At 36.4% G+C, this 21,417-nt stretch overlaps 1 protein-coding gene across 2 annotated transcripts in view; it reads right to left on the reverse strand.

Moving 5' to 3' along the window:
- The window catches only part of LOC150090978 (parathyroid hormone/parathyroid hormone-related peptide receptor-like), a 135,742-nt gene that overhangs the window by 34,353 nt on the left and 79,972 nt on the right, over window positions 1-21,417 (reverse strand). For both annotated transcript variants that reach the window (XM_090380918.1, XM_090380926.1), the window contains exons 3-8: window positions 18,944-19,054; window positions 16,319-16,464; window positions 8,851-8,945; window positions 5,718-5,859; window positions 4,080-4,236; window positions 841-901 (exon numbers count right to left, since the gene is read on the reverse strand). In XM_090380918.1, the coding sequence (XP_090237044.1) occupies window positions 841-901; window positions 4,080-4,236; window positions 5,718-5,859; window positions 8,851-8,945; window positions 16,319-16,464; window positions 18,944-19,054 (712 nt within the window). The remainder of the gene's footprint in view (window positions 1-840; window positions 902-4,079; window positions 4,237-5,717; window positions 5,860-8,850; window positions 8,946-16,318; window positions 16,465-18,943; window positions 19,055-21,417) is intronic.

Raw genomic sequence — 21,417 nt, forward strand, 5'->3', positions numbered from 1 at the left:
TGCAATAAATAATTCCTGTTCTTTTGTATAAATCGTGGTAATAACTTCTCCAATCTTTTCTTTTCTTTCAAATCTGGTCCTTACGTTACTTAAAAGTCCAGTACTGTGAAAAATTAGTGCCATATTTTTCCTGTTCCATGCGTGTTGTCGGGCAGTAGCCGACAACCGTTTTTCTTCTTTTTTTTTTTTCTCGATTTTCTGAATGCAGGCCAATAAAGGTTTCTTTGAAACGTGATGTATCAATCAAAAGGTACTTGCCAATTACGTTACGCTTTTATTATTAAAGCATAAACCGATTTGTTGTTGTCTTGTGAATTTAAATTATATTTAAGAAATTATTTTTTGGCAGTGATCACATTCAGCTTTCTTAATACAGAAGAATTTTGATGAGTATTACGTCCAAGAATGAGAAATAACATTAAAATTGATTGAATATTTTTTTTTCTGTAGATTATAACGAGATTTAATTAAGTTATCTTATAAATAAACTAGAATTTCTCAACTCGATCACTTATATTTACAGACTTTAAGTTCAAATAAATACAAAACATTGGAATCAGGGAATATTTTCAATGATTTTTCTAGTTAAATCATAAATGAAAACAGGAACCAATCATTTTTGATTCTTATTGGCTACAGACCATCTGCCGTGGTAAGATAGTTCATAATAATCTTAATACTCTCGTTATTAATCACATCTATTTTTCACAAAAGACATTATTAATAATTTTTACAACAACATTAAGCAACTGATTGTCTGGAAATTGTGGGAAAGATATTTCAAAAAAGGTTAGAAATAACAGGAACAGGTACTAAAAGTTGAGAGCGAAACATACTTACAAAGTATCTTCTAACATAGCTCTTACAGCCACCCATGGGACGATGAAAATCACAGGAACCCCTGAAGGATAAGATAAAATTAAATAAATAAATATTTTAAGGATATAAAGTTAACGAAATTACGTCACTGACCTTTAAATTTTAAAATAAAACAAGGTGTGATCGAATAATGATTTTTGTGAAATTGAAACACTATCGGTTCTGTGGTTGAAAACTGCAATAAGTAATGCTAACGAGGAGCCAACTTCCATCTATATACGAACAAAAATTAAATATAATAAAATTCCATAAATAAATTAATACGGAGTAGCCTACAGTCCTTCAGGGAGGCACAGCGGCAGGGTCTCCTGTTTTAAATATGGCAAAAATCCAGTGGGAAACAGGCTAGAAAACACCCCTCCAATGTAACCCACCATGCAGATACTCACTAAAGAAGAAAATTCCTGAAAAGAGAAAGTAAATTTAGGTGAGCTACAGTGGCATTGGCCTTGTGTAAATTCTCTAACATTTTTAAGTTTTATTTTTACGAATATATTCTTCCAAATAGCTAGCACTATTCTAATCTAGTTTACTTTATTTGCATTTTTTTGTTGTTGTTGTTGTTTAAGTTCATGTTTGCAATTATATTCAGGTCAGGAGTTTGCAACTGAAAAAAGACAGAGCTTCTGGAGAGGGTTCAGTGAATGGTGACCATATTAGTGATGAGGGCAAACCGATGCACATTAAAGCGCCGCAATGGTTGAATAAAATGAATGAGGAAGGTTTGTTCTCCCTCGGGGTGAAGGCAAGAAAGAGGGAGCACAAATATAAAATATCAGAGAATGATACACTCTTCAACAAATTAACAGAACACGTATAAAGCGTGCAGCAGCTTGACATGAAGAGGGACAAAATTTGGTATGGTGGTTTACCATAGAATAACGATGAAATGAGGGGGGAAAAACTTTGGACAAGTTTAAGGGGCATTTATAGGAGTTCTATAGGAATTAATAAAAAGGTCACATTACAGAAATCGATACAAGATGCTCGAAAATATGGTTTATGACATCAGTACGGCGTATGACTCTCCCCTACCACGGCTCAACATTCCTGACAGCGGTTAACCATTCTCGATATAAGGTTCTCTATAAGAGATGTCTATAAGATTCTGTGGCAACAAATCCCATTCTTCCACCAGCGCAGACCTTAGCCCACCAAGTGACCGTGGAGTTCGCTGTTAGCGTTGGATCCCATTCTGAGTACTGGAGATGTGGCTATCCCAATGAGCAAACCAAAAAATGGGAATGAAGTGATGTAGTCGCAACCCATGTTTTTATAGGCGTGAAGAATTTCCATAATTTTCGATCGGATTTAAGTCTGGTGATCGCGCTGGCGACTGCAGTCGTTTGATATCTTCAGTAGAAGATATTCCTCCAGCACTCGAGCTTTATATGTAGTGGTGTGGTCATAGATGAACAGATCCTCCAACACAGGGTTGGAGGATCTGTTCTCGGTACAGCTGTGCAGTTACAACACCACCCTTATCAAAAACATGAAGAGGGATGGGGCCGATGATCATTACTTCCCACACGACAACACTGCCTCCACCGTAAGTGTCCCTTTCTCTGATGTTGGAGGAATGGTACCGCATTCCTCGTTGTCTCCAGATGAAATAACGTCTAGAATCTGTTTGTAGGCTAAAACGGGACTCATCAGAGAGCAGAACTGTACACCATTTGTTAGGGCTCCAAAACCACATGTTCATGGCGCCAGTTTCGAAGTGCTCTGTGGTGGTTTGGGGTTAATCGGATACCCACCACTGGCTTTCTTGCACAGAGCCCACGTGCAATGAGCCGTTTTAACACAGTTCGGTTAGAAATGTTTTCACCTGTGGCCCCGGCATCCTCAAGAGACAGTTGATGACAGGGCATCGTAGGGTTCCATCTTGCTGTTAAAACCAGATAGCGGTCTGTTCTAGTCGATGTAGCCTTCGGGCAACCTTGGCCACTCTCACTCTTCTTGTAATGGTTCCTGTCTCCTGAACCGCTTCCATAGTGCCGTGACGACACTGTGTGACACTTTAATTCAACGTGCCACCTCCGCCTGTGACGGCCCATCATCTCAAAGAATTATCTAAACTGCGATGACTTACTATCCTGAGTACTGCAGATGTGGCTATCCCAATGAGCAAGCCAAAAAACGAGAATGAGGTGATATAGTCGCGACCGGTGTTTTTAAAGGCATGAATAATTTGCATAATGTACGGCTCTGTAAGGTGAGAGATCGATTTCTATTGGATACTCTTAATTTGCATGCCAGGATGCCTATTATATCAAATATTTGCCTTCAGCCACGCTTTGCAAACGTGTACTCACTATTACAATTTCCAAGATTTCATCTCCATTTGGCCAACTTAATTTTATCGCTGTTAATTTTGTTGAGCAGTGTAGATGATTGAATCTCATGAGGTTTACCCATCGGCAGTGGGTCGTCGAACACTGGAATAAGTTCCCTCCTAACATGGTGGAGGCAGCGATTCTGGCTAAATTCAAAGGCAGAATTGGATGTGGTTACCTTATGGGAAGGGGAATAATATAAATATTATGTTTTATTACGTTTTAATATTTTTACGTTATATATATATATATATCTATCATGTGTTTGGTTATCAAATTAATTTTATTAATTTTGTAGTTAACTAATAATGTTTTGCTGTTTAATTTCTGTTAGTATATCATTGCGTATTTCCATTTTGGTTTGGCTTATCGATATCTAATTTGCCTTTTAGTTTTTTTGAGTTACTGGGATAACCATATTTAAGACGTGTTTGTCTTAATCGTTGGCATCAAAACATCCACGATTTTTCTGCTGTTAGCAAGCCATGACAAAAAAAGCGTGTCTTCAAATTTCCATAGGGCCGAATGCTTCTTGAAAAAATGGTCACTGTTGTTCAACTAAACTTCTTCTTTTTTTGTTTTCCCTTCTTTAGTTGGTGTCTGCATTTGTCTGCTGTGTTAGTGGGAATTTCTCTGCTTGTATCCTGCAGCAGTTGCGTCATACTTTAATCAGGAGGCCAAACTAAAATGGTTTTAGTTTGGAACTGCCTCTTCAACGTGGTGTTAGTGTTTTAATTTCATAACAATCATTATGCCATTATCGTCATAAAAATACAATAAACAATTTATAACAAGTACAAAGGAATAAATACGAGCTATAGTGTAGTTTTAAGAAAATTTGAACACAAAATGGAGGCTACTTACCCCAACCAAATATAACATATCGCAGTATCTTGCTAGTATCCGTGAACATGGAGAGGAAGACTAGATTATGTAAATAGAGGCCTTCCATCAAGATCCAACAATAATTTGCCAGTAAGAAATAATGCCAGAAGCTGGTGAAGACCTTGCACTCCACGTTCTAAAGGATTAAATACAAACAAACTAAAAACGTGCAATCCAAAGCAATTTTAGTAAGCAAGTAAAAGACATATTGCATCTAATAATCGAAATTTTTGACATTTGAACATCGGGGAAAATAAAATGCTGTATGTGGATTACTGTACCTTGGTGATCGAAGCATTATAACTGACTCATGCCTCAAACTGGTTTCGAAAGTCGAAAAGCAGTAACTGAGTACATGTGTCTACAAGACAGACACTCTATTTGAACACGGAATGATAGTGTATGTTCTTCAGAGAGTGTAATTGAGGATAGCAGCTGATATGTCAGAAGGTTCTTTTCCTAAAAATAAATCCGCTTACTTCATCCTTCCGACGTATGATAGATGACATTTTAACGCTTCGATTCTTCAGAGCATTCAAGGATGGATGTGAGACATTTTTGTTATGGTTATTGCATGTCTCGTAGTAAATCACAGTGCATAGGCGAAGCAGTGAACAGCAAGAGGCACTTAGGAAGAAACCGCAAAGTGTTACTAGACGCGAATCATGTCTGGAGCAGTAAAAATTTTGTTTTCAGAAAAGAGGATTTAGTTATAAATCTCATGTGCTCTAACGTAATATGATACAGTACCAGTTTTAAAATTTTTAACAAGGTAAGAAGGAGACTTTGCTGAAAAAGGGAATCCAGTATCATGGTTCGAATCGGATAAAAATAATTCAGGCAGTGACGTCAGTAAATTGTGTCGCTGTGGTCTAAGAACGGTTGTTTATTTGTAGGATATAAAACCAGGAGAAAACATCGAAGAAACAATACGCAACAGTTTGGGCTAACTCGATTCTGCTTAAAAAAGTCTTAATAAGCTCTTCCTCAACTCATTAATGGGATTCAGGATTCCAATATGGGCAACGAGTGACGGATCCACTCAAATACCAAGACCATACATAATTCACAAGGTAAATAACATCGGTGAATTTTGCGTCTTTCTACCATTAACTAGAAACTATACTAAATTAATATATAACAATACACAAACCAGTGCGAATTAAATTTAAACTAAAATGTAAATGAAAGTATGGGTAATAGTAATAATAATATAGAATAATATTTGAGACAACAGTGATATTTTGAATTCTTCAGAAATAACCAGTACTTTGAATAAAATGCTTTTTTATTTTTAGTCAATTGTGGTTTTGCTTTCCTATGGGATAATTGGTTTGGCTTTTTGAAGCCACAGAACTTTCTGAGACATAATCATGTTGATAATGCACTTTATATGTAGCAGTACGATGATCTACTCAAGTCATTCATCAATAAAAGCACGTTTACATTGCAAAAAAACATTTTAAATGAGACGGTAGACAGTTCAATGCCCTTGAAATAACTGGATTACTTATCACAGTTATCTTCTGCAGATTCAGTCTCAACATAAATCGCTAGGATCATGCCATGATTATACAATTTACCCTTAAAATATACTTAAAGTTCAAGTGTTCTTACTATTACAATTTCCGAGATTTCGTCCGTTTTCATTCCCATTCCGCCAACATACAGAGCATCTTTCAGGAGAAACATCGTGGACCTCATGATAAAAGACAGGAACAGCTGCATGTGAAGATTGTTTCTTGGACATCGTAATTTCCTGCAAGATGATAAAGATCATTTATGGTAGCGAATAGAAGCAAATGGCTTCCAAACCAAACCATATTATAAATTTAATGTTATCAAAGTTGCAACAAAGTTAAGAGACAGTACTAATAATAGTAGGTACTAATGCGTTTCCTTTCACTAACATGCTGTAATTCATATAATACTACACCTAGATTGCTGAAGGTTGTTCATTGGCTGGTAGTACACCATTGAATATACATTACTGGTATTAGCAGCAGCAGTAGATGTTGCAAATGTTCCATTCCCTCTAATAATTTTGTTAATCTTTCCATATATTTATTATACTGTCCACTTTTACAGCACCAGACGGAAGTTTGTTCCGTTTCTACGATCACTTACTCTCTGGCTGAAAGCGAGTTTTCGCACATCTATCCTGTCGTCATCCTTGTTCAACATAAATTCATGTCCCCTTTTATGTGTGACATTCGAGGAGTAAGGAGGCCATCAGCATTTAGATCACTCACTCCATTTAAATTCCTGAACACTTCAACCAGGTCGTCTTGTAAATGCTTAATTTCCAAACGCTACAATATGCAGAATTGAAGCCTTTCTTCGCAAGCGTAATCTTTTGTGCCCTGACTAAGTGTTGTTCTTCTCTGCACCCATTCCAAGTCCACACCCTACCTTAAACGAACCTTCCAGACATGTATGCAGTACTCAAGATAAGGTTTAATCATTGCTTTTTTTTTTCTCTTTTGCAAAATTCCTGTATATCATTGACAAAACCCAATGAGCTGTTCTAGCAACCTGCCTGCACTGCTCAGAAAACTGGAATGTTATTCTGGAATTAAAGCTCTTCATATGCAGTACACCTTGCATTTACGAACTTTAAATCTCAATTGTCCCTTCTCTGCCTATCTGTAAAATTTTTCTGGATCTTGCTGAAGTAACATACACAGGATCCTGTCATTAACCACCACAATCTTTGTATCATTTGCAAACTTAGACCGTAAGCTTGATATTCCTTCATCAATATATTTAATAAATATTGAAAACAACAATAAAACGACCTAGCACTGAACCCTGAGAAACACCACTAATAGACACCAGCTATTCAGCCATTACCCACAGCAGTAACTTGCCCCCGATACTACACTGCTCTAATTTACATATCAGTCTTTGCTGTGGAACAGTGTCAGAAGTGTTGGCCCTCGTGGGGAGCATAATTAGTAGGATAGTCGTCCTCCCCCACACCGGGTGAAAAAGATCTGAGTTCGAGTCCTGTCGACGACGATTGAAATTTCTATGGTCCTTTTTCACGATGTGGCTGAGTTAGTTGGTCTCAGGTGAAGGTAGCATGGTTTCCTCCAGGAAATTCGGATTTTTCTTCCAGCAAAACAAAAAGTCGACCACTGCACACAAGCAATTTGCAGACAGTATACACGGAGCAATATGGTCTTAGTCGCTGATGCTTCTAAAACCCAACAACAACAACTTTACTGAAATCTAAATATATGATGTCAGAATTATTACTTGAATCTAGCTCTTTTGTTTCTGCATCATAATAGCTAATCACATTGGTCAGAGAAGATTTCCCCTTAACAAATCCGTGATGTGATTTCCGTATAATTACATTTTTATCAAGATGATTCTATCAGTTCTTTAACTAGTGATTCCATTACTTTCCTTGCAACAAAATTCGAGCATAGAGGTCCATAATTATTCACTTCTCCCTTTGGTTCCACTCTCCTTTTTGAATAGCAGAGACATTTGCACATCACCGATCTGTAAGAACCTCCCCTGAATCCAAGGATGCTCTCATTACGATGGTTAAAGGTTTGTTTAACTCTTTTGCTGTTTTGTAAATATAAGCAGATAGATTCCACCAGTCCCAGATGCCTTATTTACTTTTAACCTCAACAATCTCTCGTCCATTTTCTTCTTAATTATCACAATATCATTTAGCTCCCAGTTAAAACTTAGTATACTTGTGGTATCTGCATTCCTAAAAACTTCGCTTGTGAATGCAAATGCAAAATATATATTCAGTTTATCAGCAACCTGAACAAGATTATCGATTGTAATATTGTCGTTATTTAATTGGATAATGTGGTTCAATGTGCCTAATTTATAAGGAAGAAACTAACCTAAGATAGTCGAGGATGAAAAGGATTTAGAGATATGGGGATACACCTAACATGGAGTTCTCCAAGTAAGGCTAATATCATATGAAGTTTTGTGATGATATATTGAAACTTTGCTAGTGGAGACAAGAAGATGATGATTGCATTGTACTTTATAAACTAATGGTCAGGTCACACCCAGGTAATTGTTTACTGGTCCTGAAATCTCATTGCAGGACAAGTCTAGACCACGTGGAAAGAATACAAAAAACAATGACATTATTTGCTTTTTAAAGAGTTCTTTATAGGAGAGACTCCCATTCTATAATTTACCACGTCTCTTTCCAGACTTAGCAATTTTGAGTTAACTGAACACTGAGGAGGACTGTTTTTCTCTCAAGAAACAAAAACAAGATTAGCTATTGGAAAAAAAGAAGAGTTGGACAGATGTTTAGATAAAATAAATGAATGAACGAAAAATTGTATGTTGTTGCTACTACAGCTTTTTAAAACAACTCCAACCAAGATTTGAGTTGTTTTTAAAAGCTACAGTAACTTGAACTTTGATTTCTTACACTACTGTCCATACTAGTAATAATAAGAGTAAACAAACAGCCCGACAGACCAAACAGGATTCTCATTATTCCTGTAAAAGGATTTGTTCTGGTTTTTGAAGCTTGTAGTAGAATAATCTTCACGTACTGTTAATTAGTGCTATCCACATATTCAAATTTAATTTTAGAAGTGTTCGGTGGTTGTTTAACCTTTCATACTGAAAATAATTGCAAAAAGCTAATCAATATGTTGTATTTTTTACATAAATCTGGAGGAAGAAATATATTAGCTTGAATATTACTATTTTAAATATTCAGAAAAGCAAAATAATAAAAAAAACGTACCTGAAAAAGGCTAGGATGAAAAAGGCAATCACAAGGGTTACCAAGGACGTGATGTAACCAAATTTAGAAATTAGTTTGATGTTAGGTAGGTGAGGCTGAAAAAATAAAGTCCGAGTTCAGCTGTTTCTTGAAAAACAAAAACCCTGAAAGATATTTTAGAAATCTCCTTAGATTAATAGTATGCAAAGATATTTAATCATACAACAAGGAACCGACAAGTAAATTCATTTTTTTTAATCAAAAGGCTCAAACAGATGAGTCAGAAAGGAAAAGGGTTGGGACCGGTGGAGGATTGGTATTGCACACTTTCCCATCCATAAAGCTATAATCGCTGACATTGGCAGACGATAACATGTGATGTTCTATTGTGGTGACACTTTTTTGGCAATGGTGATTCATTATATTCTAATAATTTCTTGTGGGTTTAATCTCTGTCATGCAGAACTCGGATAACTGTACATACTTCATTTGTTCAAGTTCGTCAGCCATTTTGGTTTCGTCGCCCAATGTCAACAGTTGTATACAGCGTCCTATAAGTGAAAAAAGAAAACTCGGAGCCTTCATTCATGGGATGTTTCATTACTAGGGTGGCACTCCCCTCTAAAAACCGTCGCCTCACTTTTCAAATGGCTCCCATAGGGTTGTAACAAACACATCTCACATCGTTAAAAAAAAGAAAGAAAATCACCTTGAGTTACATCAGTCTTACACTACAAATTGACAACACTTCCCCGCAGCGTATTGCTAGTTACTCAGTGAAGTTTTTTTATTATATGAGAGACTCCAAGAAGTGCAGATGAGCGAAATCCATTTAATTTTATATCAATCAACTAAACTTCAAGATCAGGAGGTGATATAAGATTACGACCAGGGCTAAATTATAATTTCGAGATGAGGCTAAAAATAAGCAAACAAGCTCTGCTAAAAATAAACCCTAAATGTATGCGGAGTTTCAACATATCTTTTTTCATACATCATATTGGAAATTTGTTATCACTGGATAGACACTTACAGTGAGAGTGCCTAGCTACCCGTATCTAAGAAGAGCAAACCCAAAACATCTGTCGTAATAGTTACAAATAAACAGCAATATAATTATCTTTGTGGGAAGAAAGTACTGTTTATTTGTAGTGCAAGGAATAATAAAACTCGATAATACACGATATTTCATACGTTTGTGAACAAAACTAGTTGCCTTTTCCAATTACATAGAGAGAGTGATATTTCAAACAAGAATGAGTCAATAAAGTTAGGGTCGAGAGAGAGAGAGAGACCAGAGGAATTATGCAGAAATGATATACGTTGTGAGGTACTCAAGATTGTAATTCTGAAGGAGATAATGACTTAAGAATACAAAGGTCTTACATAACAACAAGGACTTAAGAACACGCAGATTCTTTAATAAGATCGTGTTTTGTCTTCAAAAATTTTGGCCAGATTTCTAAATAAATAAATATATATATGGTCTTCGACACTCCAGCTAATTTAAAAACGATTGACAATTCAGAGGGTGTTTAAAGCAGTGGGACTCAACTTCAAATGTATCGTGGATGCCAAGCCACATTTAAAGCAGCAGAATGGTAAGCCTCGTGGACCGGCGGTTGAAAAATAGAGGATTAGGGAGTGACTGTAAAATTGGACTGTATCTTGTCTTATCCAGTCCCAAGAATGCATGTATAAGATGATACTTTATTTCGTTTTCTATTCCGCATTCTTTAGCAATTTTTCTGACCACCACTTAATTACAACCAAAATATTCATTATTTGCCAGGTTTTGCTCAATCGTACTAATTTTATTTTTTAAAAGCATCTTTAGAGTGCAAACCTTCTTTGCACTGTAAATCGAAGAAGAATTTAAAAGTACTTTTATAAAAATCTGTATGGAATGTTGGAGATGCGATGTAAATATTTCCCAGAATCTTTTTTTTTTCCTGAAAACCTTTAGGATTAATTTATCTCTATTTTATTAATTTGTATATTCTAACTAGATTTATACTAAACAGAGTTTGGTTTTGTTTAATTCAATTTCTAATTTGAATCCGTTTGTTCCATTATTCAAACATGGATAACACGCTCTCCCAATTCGTATGAGAGATATGCATCGTCTATGTATTTTGTTCAGCCGAGAAGACGTTGGGGGCAAACTACCTGACGTATTCCATTGAATACTTTCCAGATGATATCAATTATGAGTAGGAAGAGCGAGCTGCCCATATTTAATCGTTCTTTATAAATAGAACTTGTTTTAGAATGTAAATCAGCTTTGTTCAATGCCAACTTCAACAGCTTAATATGGTAGGGAAGGCTTCGATGGTTTCAGGAACACTGAAGTAATCCGATCTCTGATAATAATAATCGCCTCAGTGACCGTATCTTCGAGAACACGGACTCCGCATTAATGCCAGCCAACAAGATGCTGGTATTTAGACAGAGGACAGTTATTTTCTTGTAAACATCCTTGTATAGAGGATCTTTATTAGCTGCTCTAATATAACTGAATATATACTCAATTTTAGGGCGCTTTTTAGTTTTCTAAATCTGCAATACAAATTTCTATTAATTATTACAGTTGTATTTCCACTTCACAGAGTCTCACCGCCTGTTCAGCTCTTGTATTATAATTCTCAATGATGGTGATCCCGCGATGACAGGAGCATTAAAAGGATTTTTAAACTTAGTAAAACGACACAATTCAAATATTATTACAACCCACTGTTTTAGACACAGTTCTAGTAGCGAAGACCAGATTTAAACCGGGTCTTCGGACTTCCAAAGGAACCGAAGGAACTTGCCCTTGACAAGTTTCTTCGGTTCCAATGTCCTTGGCAGCTTAAGAAATTAAATATCAGTATGCAAGGCCCATAGGAAAATTTACTCACTTCTACTGACAGGTTATTCGCCGTTAAAGAAAAGTTGAGTATATTGAAAAAAAATGTGTAAATGAAAATAATTATAAATGTTTCCCTTGACTGCCAAAACGAATTATAATAAATAATTAATGTAATAAGCGAAACATTAGAGCTGTTAAAGACAAAAATTGAACATTACTTTCCATCCCTTGATACCAAAGAATATTTGTGGGTAAGAGACCCATTTGCAACAAGAAACCTTCCGATGTTAGAACTTAATCTGCAAGAGGAAGAAGAATTGGTTGAGATTCATAGTGACCAGTCGCTGGAAATTCACTTTAATAACGCTAATATTAACAAATTTGGAATTAGAATTCAAAATGAATATCTACAAATTTACGAAAAGGCAATTAGAATTTTATTGCCATTTTCTACTTGTGTGAAACAGGGTTTTCTGCTTTAAACGATATTAAAGGACAAAAAAAGAGAGAGATAGAGAGAGACTAAAGAGCAAGCCTATTCACGATAAATCCTAGTATTAAATAACTGTGCTTCTCATCAAATCCAACCGTCTCACTGATTAAAATGTCAATATTGTATATTTGTTTGTTTTTATGTTAATTTTTTTAACATATTTTATTTTAATATTTCATGACATTCATGTATGTTCAAAAAAGAACATTACAGCATTTAAAACAAATAATAAATATAATACATACACTGCACGATTAAGGTAACGTTTCAGGTATCTTACCGATACCCGTCATCAGACCGTCCCATTGGGGGTAAGTACCTGAAACGTTACCTTAATGTATAGTAGTTTAGGCGAATAGCTTAATAAATTATATTATTAATTTCACGCGGTATGAGTGGTGTTATATTTAGTAATAATCGTAATCCAACCACTATACTTTTCCTAAATCATTCCAAAATTGCGCATCAAGAAAATGAAAAAAAAAAAAGTTATATTATTTTTTAAAATCCTACGAGCCGCAGTACTTGGACTTTATACCCTTAATGTTCTCTTTAAAAGTGACCCCCTTACCACTCTGTTCTGAAGTGTAAAGATTTTTTTGACTAGAGTTGGCAAGTGTGTGGTGTTGAAGAAAATCTTGGTAAAGAAATTGAGCAAATACCGGACATATTTAGTGGCTGAGGTTGATCTAATTTTTCAGTGGTTTTCTAAATAAGTAAGTTTTATTACCATTTTAGCTATACATGTATTCAGTTTTTATTATAGTTGTTTTATCGAGTTTTAATAAATTTTGCAGCCTTTTATTTTTATTTTGATTATTATTCTGAATAAACTTTCAAGTTGGTTCCGTTATATTTTAGATTAGCATTTCTTACTATAATCTAAATCTTTCCAGTGAGAATTTTCTTTTCTGCGCCAAATGTTCGTCCTTTGTTATTTTTTATTAAATTATCCAGCCAGACGAATTTCTTAGTCAAGTTTAACACGACTGTATTAAAGAGCACAATTCACTCCAGTTGAACTCTGTTATAACGGCATAATACACAATGTACTATAGTTTTATATGGAGCATGATCCAGCAAATTATTTATACGAAAAAGCTGCACGTAAGGTGAGGCATTATTCAAAGGCTGCACCACTTAAAATAGTTTAATTCCCACAAGTTTCTTCGTAAGTTTATTCCAAAAATTTCAGCCTCCATAAGATTCAAACAGGTCTGCGATAGATACAATACGAAGGGGTTATCAAAAAGTTCGTACCCTTACCTAGAAATAATAGCCCTAGAAAGGTGAAACTTCATAGGAACTTTAATCCTTTTCTATGTACTCTCCATGTATAGTACCACATTTCTTCCATCTATGGATCAGTTGTTTAATGCTTTGATCATAGAATCCGCACTTTTTGCCTGAAACCACGTTTCCACTTCATTGATGACTTCCTGAGACGAATCAAAGCGGTGTTCACGCAATGGTTTCTTCATTTCTCGAAACAAGAAGTCTGACTGTGTTAGGTCAGGAGAATAGGGTGGGTACTACAGTAGTGAGAAGCCACACTGGGCAACAAAGCTGCTGGTGGCAACGGCCGTGTGAGCCGGTACATTGTCTGACAGAAGACGAACACTTTTGGTTAACATTCCAACGCCTTTTCGCCTTCAGAGCATCGCGTAACTTTTTCAAAAGATTTCTGTAGTATTCTCCGGTAAGTGGAACCACGAGTTAGTAATCTGTCAGGATAACACCTTTTCTGTCTCAAAACACGGACAATATCACCTTCTTCGCAGTTGGAGTGGTCTTTGCCTTTTTGGGTGGTGGGGAGGAGGTGTGCTTCTACTGCTTTGACATGTCTTTAGTCTCCGAATCATACTGGTACACCCAGCATTCGTCATTTGTCACCAGATTATAAAGTTCTCGACATCCGCATTACATAAATCCAACAGTTAGCGAGAACATTGCATTCGACATTGCTTCTGAAAAGGTGTCAGCAATCCTGGAACCCATCCTGCAGAGACCTTAAACATGTGCAGATGATCACGTAAAATGCTGTGGGCAGATACATAACTAATTCCCACTGCATTTACGATGATGTGAATTGTCACACGACTGTCACTCAGCACCAGCCTTTGCTCAACCTTTGCAACCGTCTCACTGTCTGTAGATGTTGATGGCCTTCCTTCTCTTGGCTCGTCAAAGACACTTGTAAGACCGCACTGGAACTCCCGTTTCCACTTTTTCACAGTGTCATAAGATGGACAATTCTGCCCATACGCAGCTTTAATTTATTCGTCAATTTCCTGAGCTTTCTTGCCCTGCAAATGCAGGAACTTGATCACTGCTCGATACTCCACTTTGTCAACCACAGCGTTCTTCCTCAGATTCCAAGCTCCCCCCCCTCTGGTGTACGATCACCTACGGGAATGAAATTTCACATGTTAGTTATTGAATATGTACACAACTTATATTAAACACGGCATCTTCCTACTATCTAGGTTAGGGTGCGAACTTTTTGATACCTCCTCGTACTCCCATTTAATAAATCAACCATCCCGACCAGAGTAACTGATACGCTAAAATTTGCCAAAAAAACAACAAACTTATTTAACCAGCATTTTTATCCAACATTTATCTAGTATTTTTTTAAATTTAGGAATAACGTTGTTAACCAATGTCATGCATGAAATAATTTTCGTTGTTTCGAATAGATATACACTGAATGATCACTGAATTATGACCACCTACTTAATACTTCGTATGTCCTCCTTTTGCCCTCAGTACAGCAGGTATTCGACGTGGCATTGATTCAACAAGATGTCGGAAGCGTTTGGGATGTATGGCCAACCAACCTGTGTGTAATGCAGTCAGCAATACAGGTATGGAGGTGATTGGTGTATCCAGACGCCTGATATGCCTTTTCCATAATGCCCCACAAGTGCTCTATGGGATTGATATTGTCAGCAGTCACTGAATCGGAATGGAGAGACACCACATTTCCAACTGTTATGGAATATTTTTTTATCTAATATATGCGGCGATTATATCTACAATTTAATTGCGTTCACTTGCTGAGGACCTTCGATACAACAGAAATATATATGGCATATTCGTGACAGATTTTCACAAATTTCTAATCCGTAAGACCAGAATTCTGCCACCTGTAAGCGACCAAGGCCTAGGATAAATTCGAATGCACTGCACTAAGTGTTTAATATATCCTGTAATTAAAATTTTATACCCAATGGAACATCAGCCCCGTGTTATAAGTGTGCACGCGCAGTGATTAACTGCGTGTACCTAAGCTCAAATTAAATGTTAACACTTCTATAGCCAATTAACTGGGGAACCATCTATTCTCTGAAGTATTATCTCCCAAAATCCAGATTAGTGATAAGACTGTAACAAGAATTAATGATCATGTGCAGTGACTTATCTAAAGCGAGATTATCCCAAGTGATTTAAGTTATTTCGGTGTCACATTAATTTAGTTCCGTTACCCTCTGACATCTCACCGATTACTTTTATCATCTTTTCCGAAACTGGCTTAACTCTACTTCAATTACAAACACTGTTAGTAAATATTTTTGATCTCACAAATATAACTACCTGCTTTTTAAACACGCACGTTATTTGCGTATCAAAACTCTCTCCTAAACTTGCAGAGTTTGAAGCTCTCTGCCCACTCCCAGTTGAGTTACTAGTGAATCCCGAAATAATTCAAGCCAGGAACAAGATCAAGTATTTCCTTACTCCAAAAAGGGAGCAATTCGATCACTCATTTTATGAAAGTCAGGATGCTGTCAAGGCCACGATATCAAGTTCTGTTTCTTTAGTTTCTCTGTCTCCATTTTATAATTTCTTTGGCTGCCTCTGAAAGCCAAAGAAATTATAAAATAATACTGAATTGGAGAAAGTGGCGGATAATAAATAGATGCCTTAGAATTGCCCAAAGATGCTAGTTTAATGAAATAATTGAACCTCATATGAAAATCTAAGATTAAGATAAACATTATAATCCACTAGTGTTAATCAGCAATAACCTGATGTATTGTGCTATATTATATTATATTGTTTGGCCTCGTGATAAGAGTAATAAAAGTTTTATGCACTGCTAGTTTCCAATTTATTATGAATTTCACACTAGAAACACCTACCTCTACAAGAGAACTATTGTACATATCGATATCATCAAATATATGGAATTCTCTTTTAGTGCACTGTGAGTAATTTGTCCACGAGGTATTCGTGATTTCACTGAACCACCAGGTGCCGCTACTTGTACATCGTTTTGAGGCCAAAGCTGCGGGATATAAATAAATTCTGTAATTAATCTGGAAAGTCAAATACTGGGTGCTCATTTTAAAGGCAAATCCAAAAACGACCAAAGAAAAATACAATTTATTATCAGAATTATCAGAAGTAAAATTTATAAATAATACTGGAAATTGTCCTCCATTTTTAGCAATACATAAATTCACTCTTTTGCCCATGTCAGAGACAAGAGAAAGAGTTTGTGTCGAATGTTGCTGACTGTATTTTTAATGATGCTTAGAGCTGCAGAATGCTTCGTGGATTGTTCTCGTTAGATTTCTATTTTAATAATCCCATAAAAGATGTCTGGGGGGATGTTAAATCAGAGGACCTGGTTGGTTGTGAGAGGGTTTTAGCCGCGTCAGCAACTTAAGCCATATTGTGCCGAATATAATAACTCTGTAAATTGCGTGTGTCCTGTGGTCTATTTACTGTTTGTTGGACAAAAAACCCGAGTTTCCAGGAGAAAAAACATGCTACCCCGCCTAAGACTGACTAATTCAGTCAGGTTGTGAAGAAGACACATAAAAATTCCTTGCGTCACCGACATGATTCGAACTCAGGTCTTTTCCACCCGGTGTGGGGAGGCCGATGATTATACCAACTGTGCTACACACGAAAGCTATGGTGGACAGCATAACTGGGATTAGATCTCAGGAACCTGTTAAAGGAAATCACCACATTTCTCTAATCATCAAGAAATGGATAATTTAGTGAAGGACTTAAGTCAACCCAAATCCATTGCAGAACTTCTGGAATCTAGTTTAAAAGAATGGAATCTACTGGATCCCAATTATCTCCATATGCAGAAAAATATGTCACTTATGCACATTTTACCACAGTCTCTGTGTCATTGTTTTTCTATTGTGCACTGCGTTCCTATTAAAGAAGACTTTGGAAATATGAAGCATATGTTAGAGAAAAATCAAGTATGACCATTACAAATTGGATGTCTCTGGGAACTTCAAGATGTAGGGCTTCCTTCTGGGTTTGTAAGGTAGTTTCACTAAGTTTCCTTGCTTTCTCAACTTTCTGGGACGGAAATGCAGTAGATGAGCACTGCAGAAGAGAATGGTCTGTCGGGATTAAGTTGCAGCCTGGCATACACAATGTTGTAAACAATCTCTTGATACCAAGAAACAGTCTTGTTTCCATCTAATCCGTATCAAGCTGGGACTGGTAAACCGTTTTTTAAGCATTAGATCCTCAAGCTGGCACCTTAAAGCAAACAATCTATTTCAAAGGTGATATATTTTTTGGTTCCCAAGTTAGACAGATGTTAGATAAACATTGGAAGTAAAAATTACTGATGCTGATCGAAATGTTTCGGAATCGTTTCGGCTTGTGGCGAATGGCATTCTTGGCAACATTACGACTGAAAACTAATTAACAAGTTGGTTGCAAATTTTGAAAAAAAAATGGATGCAGAATGTCAGTCCAGCTCTATTACTTGCACTTCTACCTAGATCTCTTCAGCCCAAATCTGAGCGATGTTAGAGAAGAGCAGAGCGTATTCAGGGATGGGCAGTGGGAGCACACGCCCACTTAACCAAAAATTTGAAATAAAAGAAAAAGAACTCAGCAGGCGTTCTAAAAATATCTCAAAAGTCTAGTTCCATGCCTCCCCCTTACGATGATAGCTGGATACACCACTGGAGAAGAGTATGGGGAAAGATTCCACCAGGATATCATACATGCAATGGAGAAGGGGTTCCATGGAAGATGAGACTATTTTTGATTCTTAGTTCGGGAGTATCAAGCTGATGATGAGCTTTAGATAAACACAAGAGACAAAAAGGTTCAAATGTATAGCTGTAAGGAAAAATTTTTGATTGATTGGAGGAAATATTACTTATTAATTTGTGATTATATTTTAAACGTTATTAACGAAGGAGATTAAAATTCTATTCTGTGCAGAAGTTAAGCAATGTTAATAAATAAGATATACTGTAGTATTGTTGCATATTTAATTTTCTTTCATTTCTGGGTAACCATCGATGCTATGCAAAAAAAATTAAGGTCCCATTAGGAATGAATACTCCCAAATTCCTAAAGAAACACCAATAACTGAAGACAAACAAGCTTTTTCAAAATTTTTTACACAGTGTAATCTATAGTATTAATCTAAGCTAATTCATACTTATATATTGATAAGATTAAAGACAGGGTGCGTGCTGCTGATTTGTTAACAAGGAACGCTCGTGAAGAATTTCAGTTAAGGGTGAACACCGATTGAAATCGTCTTTTAAATTTTAACAAAGTAACTTCTTTTTAACGAGGGACTTTGATAATTCCCAAAAATTAAGCAAGGGGCTCGCAAGAGCCCCCTCCAGCACACTCTTGGTTAAAGGGATCTAACAGTCCCACTCTCCAATACACACACACACACACACCGGAATATTATCTGGAGGGAATATAAAATGGTTATAATAACTTGATCTAGTTTGCTAGTGCAAAATAAATCTTACCTTTGGTATTGAAACCGTGAATGTATGACGGACAAGGGACTTGAAGTACGGAATCACCCGGTGCGTGCGGCCAGCAGTATGCGCCATCCCAAACAATTGGGCAATAAACACCTAAAAGATAACACTTGATCAATGAATCAATATGAACACATAAACTCAAGAAAAATGATTACACAAATTACGAATAATGGGTGCAACAACTTGAAACAAACCTCTTAATGGAGGACTCGTATGGGACATATTGACCACAATCTGAAAGACACAGCTCAACTTTGTCCCAATAATTCTGCGAAACAGAAACTGTGTATGTCCATCATTCTGAAATTTCTGAACTGCTTCACTCCAGATATTCTTGAACTTAAAAATGCCGTATACGAATCACGAAAGATTGATTTTTTTCAAACCATGCAACAAGATAAAACTATGTTCCATGTTTTACATTCCAAAGAAGCATGCGTGACCTTGAAGTGCCACGACTGAGATTCATTAGTTGATTCCCTTGAAAAACGCTTATTTTATCTTCAAATCTAATATTCAGTTAATATATGCAGCAGGTTACATTTCAGGTGCTTTCGATTCCTTTCTTAAATTAAATGATTTCTTTTTCTGTGATTAATAGGAGCGAAAAACAAATATAATTATCTCTTTATCAATTAATTACAGAACGGTTTTACGTTCTCTGAACTTAGCCATTTAGTTTTATTACAACCGTGTAATATTTATTGCTCTTATCCCATAAACTTTTAAAGTCCCATTTCTCTTTATGAACATGTATCTATACACAAGTGTCACCGTATTCACGAGTCTTACATAATACGTACATGGAATGTCTACAGCTAACGGAATTGTATTAAAACTGCATTTAATATACGAATTTCTTTTTCCATATAAATTGTAAAGATAAAAGAAATAATAATTTCTGGATGTCTATTAGTCCCATTTTAATTAAATTTAGAATGGATCGAAAAGTATTTTTAAAAGACCTAAATATTAAATTTCATGAAAATTCGCCTACTGAGAGTCGAGTTGTTATGTGTGGACGGACATGATGAAGACGGTAAGTGCATACACACATATATACGCTCAGCGATCACTGAATTATGACCACCTACCTAATACCGTGTTGGGCCACCATTCGCATGGATAACAACCACTGTTCGCCTAGGCATTGACTTCACTAGATATCTGAACCCGTCCGTAGGGATCTTCAGCCATGCTGCTTGCAAGACTTTCCACAGTGTTGGAACAGATGACAGCTGCGTGTCTAAAAGCCTCACTTCCCGTTCCAAAACATCCAACTGGTGTTCAATTGGATTGAGGTTAGGCAATTCGAAGGCCAAGCAAGATGAGTGATATCTTCACTGTGTTCTTCGAACCATATGGGCACGGTGTGGACCCGATAACACGGCGCATTATCGTCTTGGAAGGTCCTGCTTCCGTCCGGGAAAAAAGCAACGTGGCAGGATGCACATGGTCTCCTAGGAGCTTCCAGTGAAATTGATCCATAGGCACCAGGAGTCCCAGTTCTTGCCAGCAAAACATGCTCCATATTAATAACATATCCCATATTAACTGCAATCAACCAACCTCCATGGTTGCTTGGTAGTAGCATGGCTCTAGGCGCATCAGCAACTTAGGCCATATTGAGCAGTATTTATTTATTTACAAACTGCTCCCCCACAGGGCACGCAGACCCCAGATAATGGTGAGAACGCTGATAATCAATACAAAGCAGCTAGTAGTATTAAAATATATGCAACATTTGGATTGGACAGGCAGTGAGAAATTAGTTCTATAACGATAATTAAAGCAGGGTTAGTGAAAGGTATTTGTTCAAGAAGAGGTGGAGAATCGATAACAGAGTTCAAAAAGAGACCCACTGAATTGTCGTTTGGAGTGAAGAGGGACGATTCAAAGTGACAACAAAGAGTTCTATAGTTCGACTGTGAAAGGCAAGGCGATTTGGAGAACATAAGAATTTAATAAATTTAATTTGAATTCGCTGAAGTCTGTGAGAAAGATATTTCTGTTGTGGGGACCAAATAATATCACAATAATCAAAAATGGGAAGTATAAGCTGCTTGTAGAGAAGAATTATAACTTTGTCACTCTTAAAAACAGATTAAGAATGCTTAATTAAGCCAAGAAGCTTGGAAGTGTAAGATATAAAATCTTACAAGCAAATTGTATATAAAGATAACAGATCGTCGTTCCCAAACTGAGAAATTTAATAAGAAAGAATACGTCAGGAATACTTATATTGTTAAATAAAATATAACAAATCAAATAAATTGAACAAAGTGGATCGTTAAAAATATGGGGGAGATTAAATTAAGGAGAAGGCTAATCGAAGGGAAGGGAGAGTCGTGGGAATTACTGCGCGAAAATTTCTACCAACAGATGGATAAACACTCAGCTACAAGTACCGTAAACAAATCTGAAGGTCTAAAATGGGAAGGCGAGAAAAAGGGTCG

This window comes from Mastigoproctus giganteus, chromosome 1, assembly GCF_048544385.1.
Source record: "Mastigoproctus giganteus isolate SK-2022 chromosome 1, ASM4854438v1, whole genome shotgun sequence".
NCBI lineage: Eukaryota > Metazoa > Arthropoda > Arachnida > Uropygi > Thelyphonidae > Mastigoproctus > Mastigoproctus giganteus.